At 42.7% G+C, this 11,502-nt stretch overlaps 1 protein-coding gene across 3 annotated transcripts in view; it reads left to right on the top strand.

Moving 5' to 3' along the window:
• The first annotated feature begins 4,530 nt into the window (after positions 1-4,530).
• The window catches only part of LOC139655584 (tyrosine-protein phosphatase non-receptor type 4-like), a 32,988-nt gene continuing 26,016 nt past the window's right edge, over positions 4,531-11,502 (top strand). For all 3 annotated transcript variants that reach the window (XM_071533024.1, XM_071533023.1, XM_071533022.1), the window contains exons 1-4: positions 4,531-4,604; positions 5,399-5,487; positions 8,210-8,273; positions 9,188-9,360. In XM_071533024.1, the coding sequence (XP_071389125.1) occupies positions 5,432-5,487; positions 8,210-8,273; positions 9,188-9,360 (293 nt within the window). In that variant the 5' untranslated portion in view covers positions 4,531-4,604; positions 5,399-5,431. The remainder of the gene's footprint in view (positions 4,605-5,398; positions 5,488-8,209; positions 8,274-9,187; positions 9,361-11,502) is intronic.

Raw genomic sequence — 11,502 nt, 5'->3', positions numbered from 1 at the left:
ATCAGTTGTGGAATTGATCAAATATTGTGTGACCTTTTTTTTCTAGGAGTGTGTCACTTAATACAACCGTTAGCAACAGAAACAAACTAACACAAAAACACTTAATAATATTAAAATAGGCCTGTCTGAATAGCTTAACCTGTTTTACACTTGCATTTGCACTAGTGTTGCATCAGTGTTGATACTGGCCTCAAAAAAACATCAGTGCATCCCAAGTGGTGTCCCCAGTGCTGATATGACAAATTAATGAATTTCCACAACGTAATGACCTAGTGAATGAACCAGTTCTAGATTTACTGGCTGTAAACTTGGCGATCTCAACAGCTCTTTTATCGGAACCCACATTTTACCATGACCACACAGTTCCAATGAATATATTAGAAACCACTTATTTCCCCATTTAAGTTGTTCCGTTCTCATGGCCCTGTCACAACACCTCACGGTTTACATTTGTTCCCAACCCACCAGTTGAGAAACATTGCTGTAGACCTATAGCCCAGCCTTCGTCAGTGCTGTAGTGTAGTAATAGCATTCAGCCTTAACTCTAATCTGATCTAGTGTGGTGATTTAGCATTTAGCCCGGGGTTTGCTGACTTTGCCCTCTGTCATCGTATTGAGCTGAAAATGACTCCTGACACACTGGCCTGTCTGTCTGCCTGTCTCACTCCGTCTCTCTCTCTTTCTGCTGCTGCTGTCTCTTTCTGTGCTGCTTATTTTGCGCTTTCTCTCTTTTTCTGTTTCTGTTTCTCTCATTTCTCTTTTTTCTCTCTCACACTGTCTCTCTTTGCTTATCCCTTTTTTACTCTTCTCTCTTTTCTCACTCTCCTCCCTCTTCATCTTTCTCTCTCTCCATCTCCTCTCTCTCTCTCTCTCTCTCTCCTCTGTCCCCCACCTCTCTGGAGCATTTCATGGGGAATTTCACTGCTATATAGGTCAGAGAAGAGATTTGAAGTGGACTACCAACATCATGACAGACACTACTGCATTCACACACACACACACACACGCACGCACACACACAAACACACAAACACACAAACACACACTCTGTAGCTGGGTCCATGTCTGCGTTGTCACTTAGCTCAGTGCCAGCCCAGATTATGAAGATAAATGTTTGCTTTGGGAAAACGGCTTGAAGCAGCTGCTATGCTGCTAATTCAGTTAGCTCGGCCCAAGTGCCAGGACTGATCAAATTAAATCCCACACTAAGCTTGCATTCAAAACACTACAAATCCATTCCAGTAAATTTGAATTCTTGTTTGAAATTTACCAAAAACTGTCCGATAAACACAGCAATCCTCTTCCTCAGAACTGGTGCCATTTTGTAAGCCAGTGTCATGTAACAGCTAGGTAACCCACTCATAATAAATCCGCAATGCTCTTTACATCAGTTTTTAAGGAATTGATTTTAAAGGGTAGTAATTTTTTTCAAACAGTAGATTCACACAACTGTTCATATTTACAAAAATGTTGCATCACCAAATGCTCTGGCTCTTTTACACAGCCGTTCATTGAGTTGCACAGTGTTGCATTCGGTAATTTATTCAAATTGACAGCAGGGCATGCTGGGGGAGTAAACTGCTGTATTCCTTCATCAGGTTTTCCCTCAAGTCTAACGTTAACAATGGGCTAATTTGCACTAACAAGGGGTACGCCGTTCCCCCCAAGTAACCCCCGCCCCTCCCTGCCCGCCCTCCAATTGCATTGTATCATCTACATGCATGTAAATCCATAGATCCACAAGCGAGAGTTGAACATCTTGTTTGAGCTTTGCGGTTCAGTCAATAACATAATTATTGGGAACCTAAGCTCAAGCTAGTCTTTTCTACTGTTGGCCAATCTACAGTTCAGTATGGATTTCACCATTTAAGATAAATATGAGAGGAGAGATCCGGCCGTCAGCTATTCTTTGAGCTTCATTCCATGTTGGACCAGGTTAAAACAATGACACCAGCATAAAACGAGACCAACTTTACTGCACCGTTCCATCACTATGTGCTGTAATGTAATGTAATACTGCCGCAGTAGCTATCGACTGTACATATATTTGTCCCTGGAGCTGTAAGTACAATCAATAGGAGGGTTAGTTAGAATTGATTCTTTGGTCAATATGCTTAGGCTACAGGGAAGTGGTTAGTCCAGGGAGTATTGTGTGAATTTTAGGCCGTTTTTGCGTTCAACCACTAGCTAGTGACCTAATGGCTTTGGGGATTCACTTTAAGCTCCGTCTCTCTGAGGCCTCCGAAAGCTGCCAGAGACTTTCAAATCATTTCGCTCTTTTTGTTTCTGCCTTTATCTGTCATCACTCTGTTCTTTCCCTTTGATTGATAAAGACAGTGGTGTTGTTGATGTTATGTTTTTTGCTATTTTTAGCCATGTTTAGATGCCTTCTGGCCATCTGCTATATGAAATACACTGTTCATAGGATAAGGGTCAGAACGTATTTGTTTATTCCCAATAGATTGTTTTTGCAATTTATTTTTGGATCAGTCACCTGTTCTTAGGCTATTTGGGACACACACACACACACACACACACACACACACACACACACACACACACACACACACACACACACATACATCCCAATGGTTTTGGGCCTTGGCTAACGGTTATTGGAGCAGGCAGGGATATGACTCACTTTATGTTCAGACTCAGTCATCGAGGGATTTCTTAAAGTATGGTTCCTTCTATTTTTAGCTCTATTGATAAGCTGCAAGACTATCTCTTAGCACATACAGACACATACTCGCATGCATACACATCAGCTCACACACACACACACACACACACACATAGATAGTAATGTGGAGGCATTATTACACTGTATGATTAACACTGTGCTTTCAATCTTCTGATGTTGGCAGCATATTTTTTTAGACAAATCCTAACAAGTGTAGTCTCATGGTGTACTTGCAGCGATAATAACATATGCTTCTTTCTGAATAGCAGAAGGATGTAAAAGGTTGTGTGAAAATTTGCAGCTAAGGTGTGAATATTCATTAGTTTAGATTATTTTAATGATAGAACTTTTGCTTCCTTTTATCTAGTAGATACTGCTCAATAAACAGACATGACATGATTTGCAGAAAATCATTTTCACAAGGTATAGAGGAGTGAAATATCTCCCCTCTGACTGACACAAATTTAAAAAAAAAATGCACTACAACAATATACATTGTCATACAAAATTCCCAATCCTATATAATCCAATATTCCATTGATTTTCTAAAGGGAATTATTATAATGCAATGTGCTGATCTCTATGCCTGTAGACAAGGAGTGTAGTGTTTTTGTCTCTATCTCTTGCTTCCTAACTATCATGCAGTATTAGCAACTTATCAAATTTGATACACTGACATTATCTCTCTCTTTTTCTCTCTCTCTCCCTCTATCCCTTCATCCCTTTAGCTGAGTTAGGTGACTACAGTGAAACAGAGCATGCTGCAGGCTATCTGTCTGACTACTGCTTCATCCCCAGCCCTCCACAAGACTTCCACAAAGAGGTCACCAAACATCACCAGCAGCACAGGTACAACATACACACACACACACACACACATACACACTTGCAGCTGTGGGTGCAGTAGGTGAACAGAGAATGAATAGACACACACACTTATTCAAGCATGTAAGTGGCAGGAACTCCACACACTAACAAACAAATGACAAAGAAAAGTATAAAGTATAAGTTTGGGACTTGCTCAAAAACTATGCAAAATTATGGAAAAATGCTGTTTTTAAGTCCAGACACACATTTGACTAGCTGTAGATCCACTGTCATTTCACATATTATTATATTTACATGTCATTTGTTGGAGTAAAAAATAATTTAGTCTGCCAGTATGTATATATCATATTGAACACCCACCCAAAATCTTCAAATCCACTCCAATCCATGAAATTTAAGTCTGGAAAAAGTGTGGAGTTTTAAAATGCAAAACATGTAGGGACCTTGTACTCAGTACATAAGCAAACACACACACATGCTCAGATGTGCGCTTATATACACACAGATACACACATTCATGCAGGTGCAAGCACATCCGTGGGTTGCCATATGTGTGTACACATGAATGAATGCATGCATACACCAATACAGCTGACTGATGTAGGTTTTCAGTAAATGGCTCGTATGCTAAATCTGACCTTTTCCCTCCCATTGCCTCTCTCTTATCTCTCATCCACCTGTCTCTTTCTTTTTTCCTCACTTTCCACTCTCTCTCTCTCCATCTCCATATGTCTCTGGCTCTCTTGCTTTTCTTTCTCTCTTCCACTCTCTCTCTCCCTGCCCTCTTCATCGCTCTCTCTGCCCCACCACTACCCTCCATCCCTGTCTCTCTCCTCCCACCCTCCTTCTTTATTCTCTGTCTCTATCTCTCTTTCCTTTCCCCTTTTTCCCATCTACCTTCCCCCATTCCCTCTCTCTCTCTCTCTCTCTCTCTCTCTCTCTCTCTCTCTCTCTCTCTCTCTCTCTCTCTCTCTCTCTCTCTCTCTCTCTCTCTCTCTCTCTCAGTGGTCTATCTCCTGCCCAGTCAGAGTTTAATTATCTGAACACAGCACGCACGCTGGAGCTCTACGGGGTAGAGCTGCACTATGCAAGGGTAAGGCTGTGTTTGCATCTATGTTTGTCTGTTTGTGTGTATATGTGCTGTATGTGTGTGTGAGACTGTATATATGTATATGGTTCTGTCTGACTCTGTAAGTCTCTTTCGTGCATGCATAGTGTGTGTGTTGTATCCATGTTGCGTGTGTCTCCCTGTCTCTGTATCTCTGTCAGTTTGAATATGTGAGTGCTGGGATACTCGTGGTTTTCCACAGCTGAAGCCATGTGCCGTGTTAGACGTGTCGGTGTGTCTGTGACCTCAATCCTGTCTTCTCCCCTCTCTCCCTCCCCTCCCTTTCCCCACAGAAACTCTTTTTTTTCACAGAGCAGTCCAAGATAATTTAGCTCACGTTCACCTTCATCCCATGTAAACAGCAATTGCTGTCTTAACTTGGCTTCTTATACACAATCTTGTATCAGTTCTCAAACTTAAGGGTCAGGACCTCCCAACGGGTCATTAAGTAATTTTGGAGTTTGTGGGGGAAAAAAAGGAATAATCTTAAGACATTAAGACACAGAAGTATAAAAGCCACTCCTAAAATGGGGTCACTAGGCAAAAACCATAGAGAGCCACAATCTAAGAACTGTATTTGTCAAGCTCATGGGCAGTTAACAGTCTCTAGGGTCATTATCCAGTATAGGCTACACTCTGCTATTGGTTTGAAGGCAGGCAGACCCAGAAGGCGGCACTGGTTTCGCTTGCAGGTCTGTTTTCTGCAACCTCCTGTTGTTTTGTAGCAGTGACCTGGCCTGGAGAAAAAAACACACTCTGTTTCCTTCTGTCTCTATCAGGACCAGAGCAACACAGAGATTCTGATTGGGGTGATGTCAGCCGGTATTGTGGTTTACAAGAACAGGGTACGGATCAGCTACTTCCCATGGTGAGTGACACATACACACGCACACAATTGCAAGGGGTCACAGCAAGTGTCCAAAGGAAGGAGTGGGATGGCGGAAGCCTAGAATTTAGAGAAGCAGATTTGGGACCGGAAGGTCGGCAGTTCAAATCCCAGGACCAGCTGGGAAATGTGGGTGAGGAAAGTGAATGAGTAACGCTATCTACTCCTTCAACAGCCTGTGATCAAGGCTCTTGACCACCAGCTGCTCCAGTGAAGCTGCTCAGTGGCCAACAGTAGAAGACTGTGGTTTTACTGGGCAGCTCCCAGGTGTGAATGTGTGGAACTGTATGTGAAACAGGCCGTTGCTAGAAAAGAGCAAGTGTGCTCTGACAACTTTCTCTGGAAAAATGAAAATGAAATAAACATAAAAATGAAATAAAAAAAAAAGTGGTTGTCACTTTGTTATGAGATATTGCAGCATCTTGTAGACTTATTTGTCTGTGTTCCATCAGGCAATTTGGGAAAATTAGACACTAATACACATTCAGACCTGGGAGCTTCATTTCCCCACCCAGACTGTCCCTGATCTGGGGATGAGTCTGGGGATTCAAACTGGCAACCCTCTGGTCACAAACCCACCTCTATAACCATTAGTCTGCCGCCAACCTCACTTGACACGCTTCCAGGAACCCTTTTGCAGAGAAATGCGCAGTGTAATCTCTTGGTAACCTCTCACATAGAGATTATTGACATGTCATATTAATGTGTAAGCCACAGTTGATCTTTTCCAGAATTATTGTGGCGATTCCATGAGATTTTTCCAGTGGAGGGCTTCTGGTGTTAAACTGGGCTTCTTGGAAATATCATAGGCCTTGCTTTTCTCTCCCTCCCTCTCTATCTCTCTTTCTCTCTGCCCTCCTTTCTCTACATGTCTCTCTCTCTCTCTCTCTTCTCTCCTTCTCTCTTATTCTCTCTCCTAAGCATTGATTCTTAGAATTCTCCTTTACTCTGCTTCGGTGTGGGAGGCTAAATGTTAATGGGTGCCGGGGGTGGGATCGTAACTACTCAAATCCCTATAACTCTTGAAGATAATCCACTCATGTGTAGGCTCAACACACACACACACACACACACACACACAGTGTCTTCATTCTCTCTTGGCTACACTGCCTAAGTGTATTAATACTATACATGCATTGCATAGACACACACAAGGCCACAAACTTCTTACTGTCCATAGACACACACACGCACATACATACACTCACACACACCAGCTGCTATGCGCATTTGGTTCAGTTTTTTTGTGTTTAGTGTGTGTGTGTGTGCGTGTGTCTGTGTCTGTGTGTGTGTGTGTGTGTTTGTGTGTGTGCGCGCCTGTCCAGTCAGGCTAAATTTGGAGCCCAACAGTGGTGTCCCTAACAGCTGTCCACTATCGTCATGAGAGAGAGAGAGAAAGAGAGAAGAGAGAGAGAGGTCAGGGATCTCTCTCTCTCTCTTTTCTCTCTTCTCTTTCATGAAAGCTCTCTATTCTCATATTTCCACCTCTTCTCATTGTTTCACTCCTTTCTTCTAGTCCTCTTTTTGTCTTTCTTGTGTAGTCTACTGATATGTATGGAGAGAGAGAGAGAGAGAGAATATGGAAGAGAAAGACTCAGTGAAACGAGAGAGAGCAATGTAGATTTTTGCCTCGTTCCTATTTATGTTCACAGCAGCCTGACAAATGAGCCACACTTAGATGGAGCATGACTCACACTCTGCCTCAGCGTGTGTGTGTGTGTGTGTGTGTGTGTGTTTGTGTGTGTGTTTGTGTGTGTGTTTGTCCATCCAAGTGTGTGTGTGTGTGAGTAAGTATGTAAAATATATTTAGCAGGGAGCGATGAGTCAGAGCAGCAACAGAGCTGTAGGAAGGGATTATGTTACTTGCCTGCTCATCAGCAGACCTCTTATTGTGTGTGTGTGTGTGTGTGTACGTGTGTGTGTGTTCTTTTACTTCTGTTTTTAAGATTACTTTTTATGCCATTTCTGCTTTATTAGATGCATGATTAGATTTCACATAGACTTACGGGCAAAGAGGGGAGAAGTAGAATTTGAAACCACGTCTCTGAACCACTGGGAGACGCTAGCGCTTTTGTACTTCTATACTTGTGAGGTCCATCCCATGTCTTCCAACTGTAAAAAACAGTGAGGGATTAGAGTTTAAAAGAATATATTTTGGGAGATTTACCCATTGGTCAACTTAAGTGATGACAGCTTTGCTCCATTGCGCCATGCTAACACTTACACAAATGAAACATGAACACAAATGAAATATCATTATCTCAATACCGCTGATGTAGCCAGGTTTATTTTTGGAACCGTTTCAGGTGAGCAGCCACATATTTATTGCTGCGTACAGTGATTTTTTTTTTAGCAGTACAGTCTTCCATCGTCCCCATGTTCACTTCCTATGGAAATAGGGAAAGCGAAATGACAATGAAAGTCCATGGAATATCTTCATTAGTGTAGTAATATAAATATATGTGCAGCCTCCTGCATTAGTTTCAAATGTGTGTGTGTGTGTGTGTGTGTAGAGTTTGTATGTGTGACAGAGAACATCATGGACACAGTTTGGTTTAAACAACTTCTTCACAACTATTACCACTTCCCACACACGCACGCACACACAACCATGAATTCTTTGCACATTTTAAGCTACTGCTTTTTCACTGCCTATCTCTGACTGCAGTGACACTAACCTTCCCTTTTGCATTTTTGTCCTTAGGTTGAAAATAGTGAAAATCTCCTTCAAGTGCAAACAGTTCTTCATCCAGCTGAGAAGAGAGGCGGTAGGTGGATACACACACATACACATACACACACACACACACACACACACACACACACACACACACACACACACACACACACACACACACACCTCTCAGCTCCACCCCCACCACCTCAAGTCTTTAGTGAGCAATGGGATGAAGAAGCAGTTTATCCTGTGTGTGTGTCTTTGTGTAGGTGTATTTCTGTATTTTATATGTGTATGTAGGTGTTAGCTGTTTGTGTGTGTGTGTGTGTGTGTGTGTGTCAGATTAACCCCCTGCTGTACGTGTCCTGATTGACCCTGGCCCAGGCTCTGTTTTAATCCTTCTGTGTGTCCTAGACCCCCTCTCTGGCACATGGCACTGTTTCTATCTCCAGTTACACAAAACAGTGAGAAAGACAGCCAACTACTCTATCAGCCAGTCAGCCAGTCTGTCAGCCAGTATATTTTCCTATTTCCTTGACAATTATTCAAATAGTCATTCAAATAGTTATTCTGCCTATCAGTCAGTCTGTTTAATAGTTTACATAGATATACGACAGCATGCAGCTCTCAGAACTGAAGCCACAAATAAAAACGCCATTAGGTTTTCCTCCTCCCTCGCTTCCTTCCCTCCTCCTTCCTCTAGAATGAGACCGCAGAGACATTACTGAGATTTAACATTTTCAAAGTTTAATGACATGGTGCTTTTTTATTTTTATTTTTATTTTTCTCTCTCCCCCTTTCGCCTTCCCCCTTGCCTCTTTCCTGAATGCATCTAGAGAGCTGTGCTGGGCTTGAACATGGCAGAAGTTCAGCGAATTGATAATGAATAGATTGTATAGAATTATGTATTTAATGGTGTGATTTTCATTCCTCTCTTTGGGGGCCAATCTCCCCCAAAACTCTGCGTATTCTTTTAACCGTTGTCGTTCTGTCCCCGCCGTTCAGAATGAGTCCCGGGAGACGCTGCTGGGTTTCAACATGGTGAACTACCGGGCCTGTAAGAACCTGTGGAAGGCGTGTGTGGAGCACCACACCTTCTTCAGGCTGGACCGGCCCGTCCCGCCACAGAAGAACTTCTTCGCACACTACTTCACCCTCGGCTCCAAGTTCAGATACTGGTAAGACCGAGAGGAGATGAGACACACACACACAGTGTCAGATCCGATGACACACATGCAAACACACACACACATATACATGCACACACTACTCCACACTAGGATCCAAGTTCCTATGTCAGTAAGGAGACAAATACACTCAGTTGCAGGCAAACACTTCCTCACCCAGGGATTGAAGGGCAGACACTTATGATCACATACACGGATGCTTTAACACACACACACACACACACATACACACACACACACACACACACAGTAATACACTCACACAGTAATACACATAGGTTTTGCCCCCATGCACTGAAGGACAAATGCATACTCAGTCACACGCGCGCGCACACACACACACACACACACACACACACACACACACACACATACACACACACACACACACACACACATACATACATACTCTCTCTCTCTGTCACACAAACCCCCATCAGTGAAATGTCAGCAGGAGTAAATGTTTGCTGGGTCATGAGAATTCTGAGGAATTGTTTCGCTCTGGTTTGGGAAGCAGAAGGACTGGAGGCTACTGGGTGCCTCTCGTGCTTCCATCCCCGAGAAAACCACAACTCAATTATTCATGGTTTCCCTTAAAAAAAATAAAAAATAAATAAAAAACGAACTTGTTTGTGTCAAGCCTCGCAACCGTTCTTTTGGTTTCGCAAGGATCGTTAGTGTGTTTGTGTGTGTGCGTGCATGTGTGTATGGCAGGGGGGTTGACCGGAGGTTTTCAATTATTCAGTGGGAGTCACTTCACAGACACACACCGCTGCTGCCACTCTGAGATCTGTTCTCCCAAAACAAAACACTTCTTTTTTTATTGTTGATATACACTCACCGACCACTTTATTAGGAACACCATACTAATACTGGGTAGGTATCAGCTCAGAGCTAGTATTCAGCTCAGTGTCAACCGGCTACCAAAGTGCCATCCACATCCAGGTTCAACATGTTGCATTCTGAGATGCTTTTCTGCTCATTACAGTTGTAAAGAGGTTATCTGAGTTACTGAAGCCTTTCTGTCAGCTCCAACCAGTCTGGTCGTTCTCCTCTGACCTCTCTCATCAACAAGGCGTTTCCGTCCGCAGAGCTGCCGCTCACTGGATGTTTCTTGTTTTTCGCACCGTTCTTGTAAACTCTAGAGACTGTTGTGTGTTAAAATCCCAGGAGATCAGCAGTTTCAGAAATACTCAAACCAGCCCGTCTGGCACCAACAACCGTGCCACGGTCAAAGTCACTGAGATCACATGTTTTCCCCGTTCTGATGTTTGATGTGAACATAAACTGAAGCTGCTGACCTGTATCTGCAAGATCTTAAGCATTGCACTGCTGCCACATGATTGGCTGAATGGATAATTGCATGAATAAGCAGGTGGACAGGTGTTCCTAATAAAGTGCTCGGTGAGTGTATACTTCCCTACTTTTTAGATGAGGGAGGAGGGGGTCGAGGATTTGAGCTGAGAGCTGAGAAGGCAAAATAAAAGAACTTCTACAAAGGTTTTACTCCTTACGGTATCGTGACATTGCCTTGTGACAACTTAGTTTCACTTCACAGGGAGCGTTTTTTTCTTTTATTTCCTTTTTCTATGAAATGTGAGTGAGAGATGAAATGGGAGTTAGGAGGTCTTGTGATGCATTATTGAGCAGCAATGAAGCGATGCGAGCGAGCCTCGCGGAGCCTCAGACAATGGGCTGCTCTGATGTTTGTCTTGACAGTGCGTGCGCCGTTGCCCTTGAGATGTTGACTGACGTTACGCTTAGGATACGCTCTGAATTGTGTATCTGTGTTTTTAAAATTAAGAGATTATGTACGGCCTCTTGTATGGCTTGTGTTATCTTTCAAAAGCTTGTGAGATATTGAGCGGTGCCAACTAAAATATTCTCAACATTGTGTAATTTAAATGTGCGTTGCTCTGAAATGTCTCAAAGTGTTTTTTTTTTTGTTTTTTGTTTTTTTATAAGTCCCCTGAATGTATCGTTCTTGTTGTTGCTGTTTTTTAAAGTTTGGAGAGATATGATTATTACTGACACCACAAAAATGTTGTTAATATAGCATATAATAAATTATCCGTGTTGAATGTGTTGTGTTGTGCTGAAAAGTTTACTGGTGTTCTTTGCTTGTTGCTCACT

This window comes from Centroberyx affinis, unplaced genomic scaffold (assembly GCF_046629955.1).
Source record: "Centroberyx affinis isolate AG114_WGS23_722 - 3 ecotype Tasmania unplaced genomic scaffold, CSIRO-AGI_Caff_v1 ptg002308l_1, whole genome shotgun sequence".
NCBI classification, from domain to species: Eukaryota; Metazoa; Chordata; class Actinopteri; order Beryciformes; family Berycidae; genus Centroberyx; species Centroberyx affinis.
The sequence above is the reverse complement of the archived record's forward strand: the minus strand, read 5'-3'. Positions and strand labels throughout refer to the sequence as shown.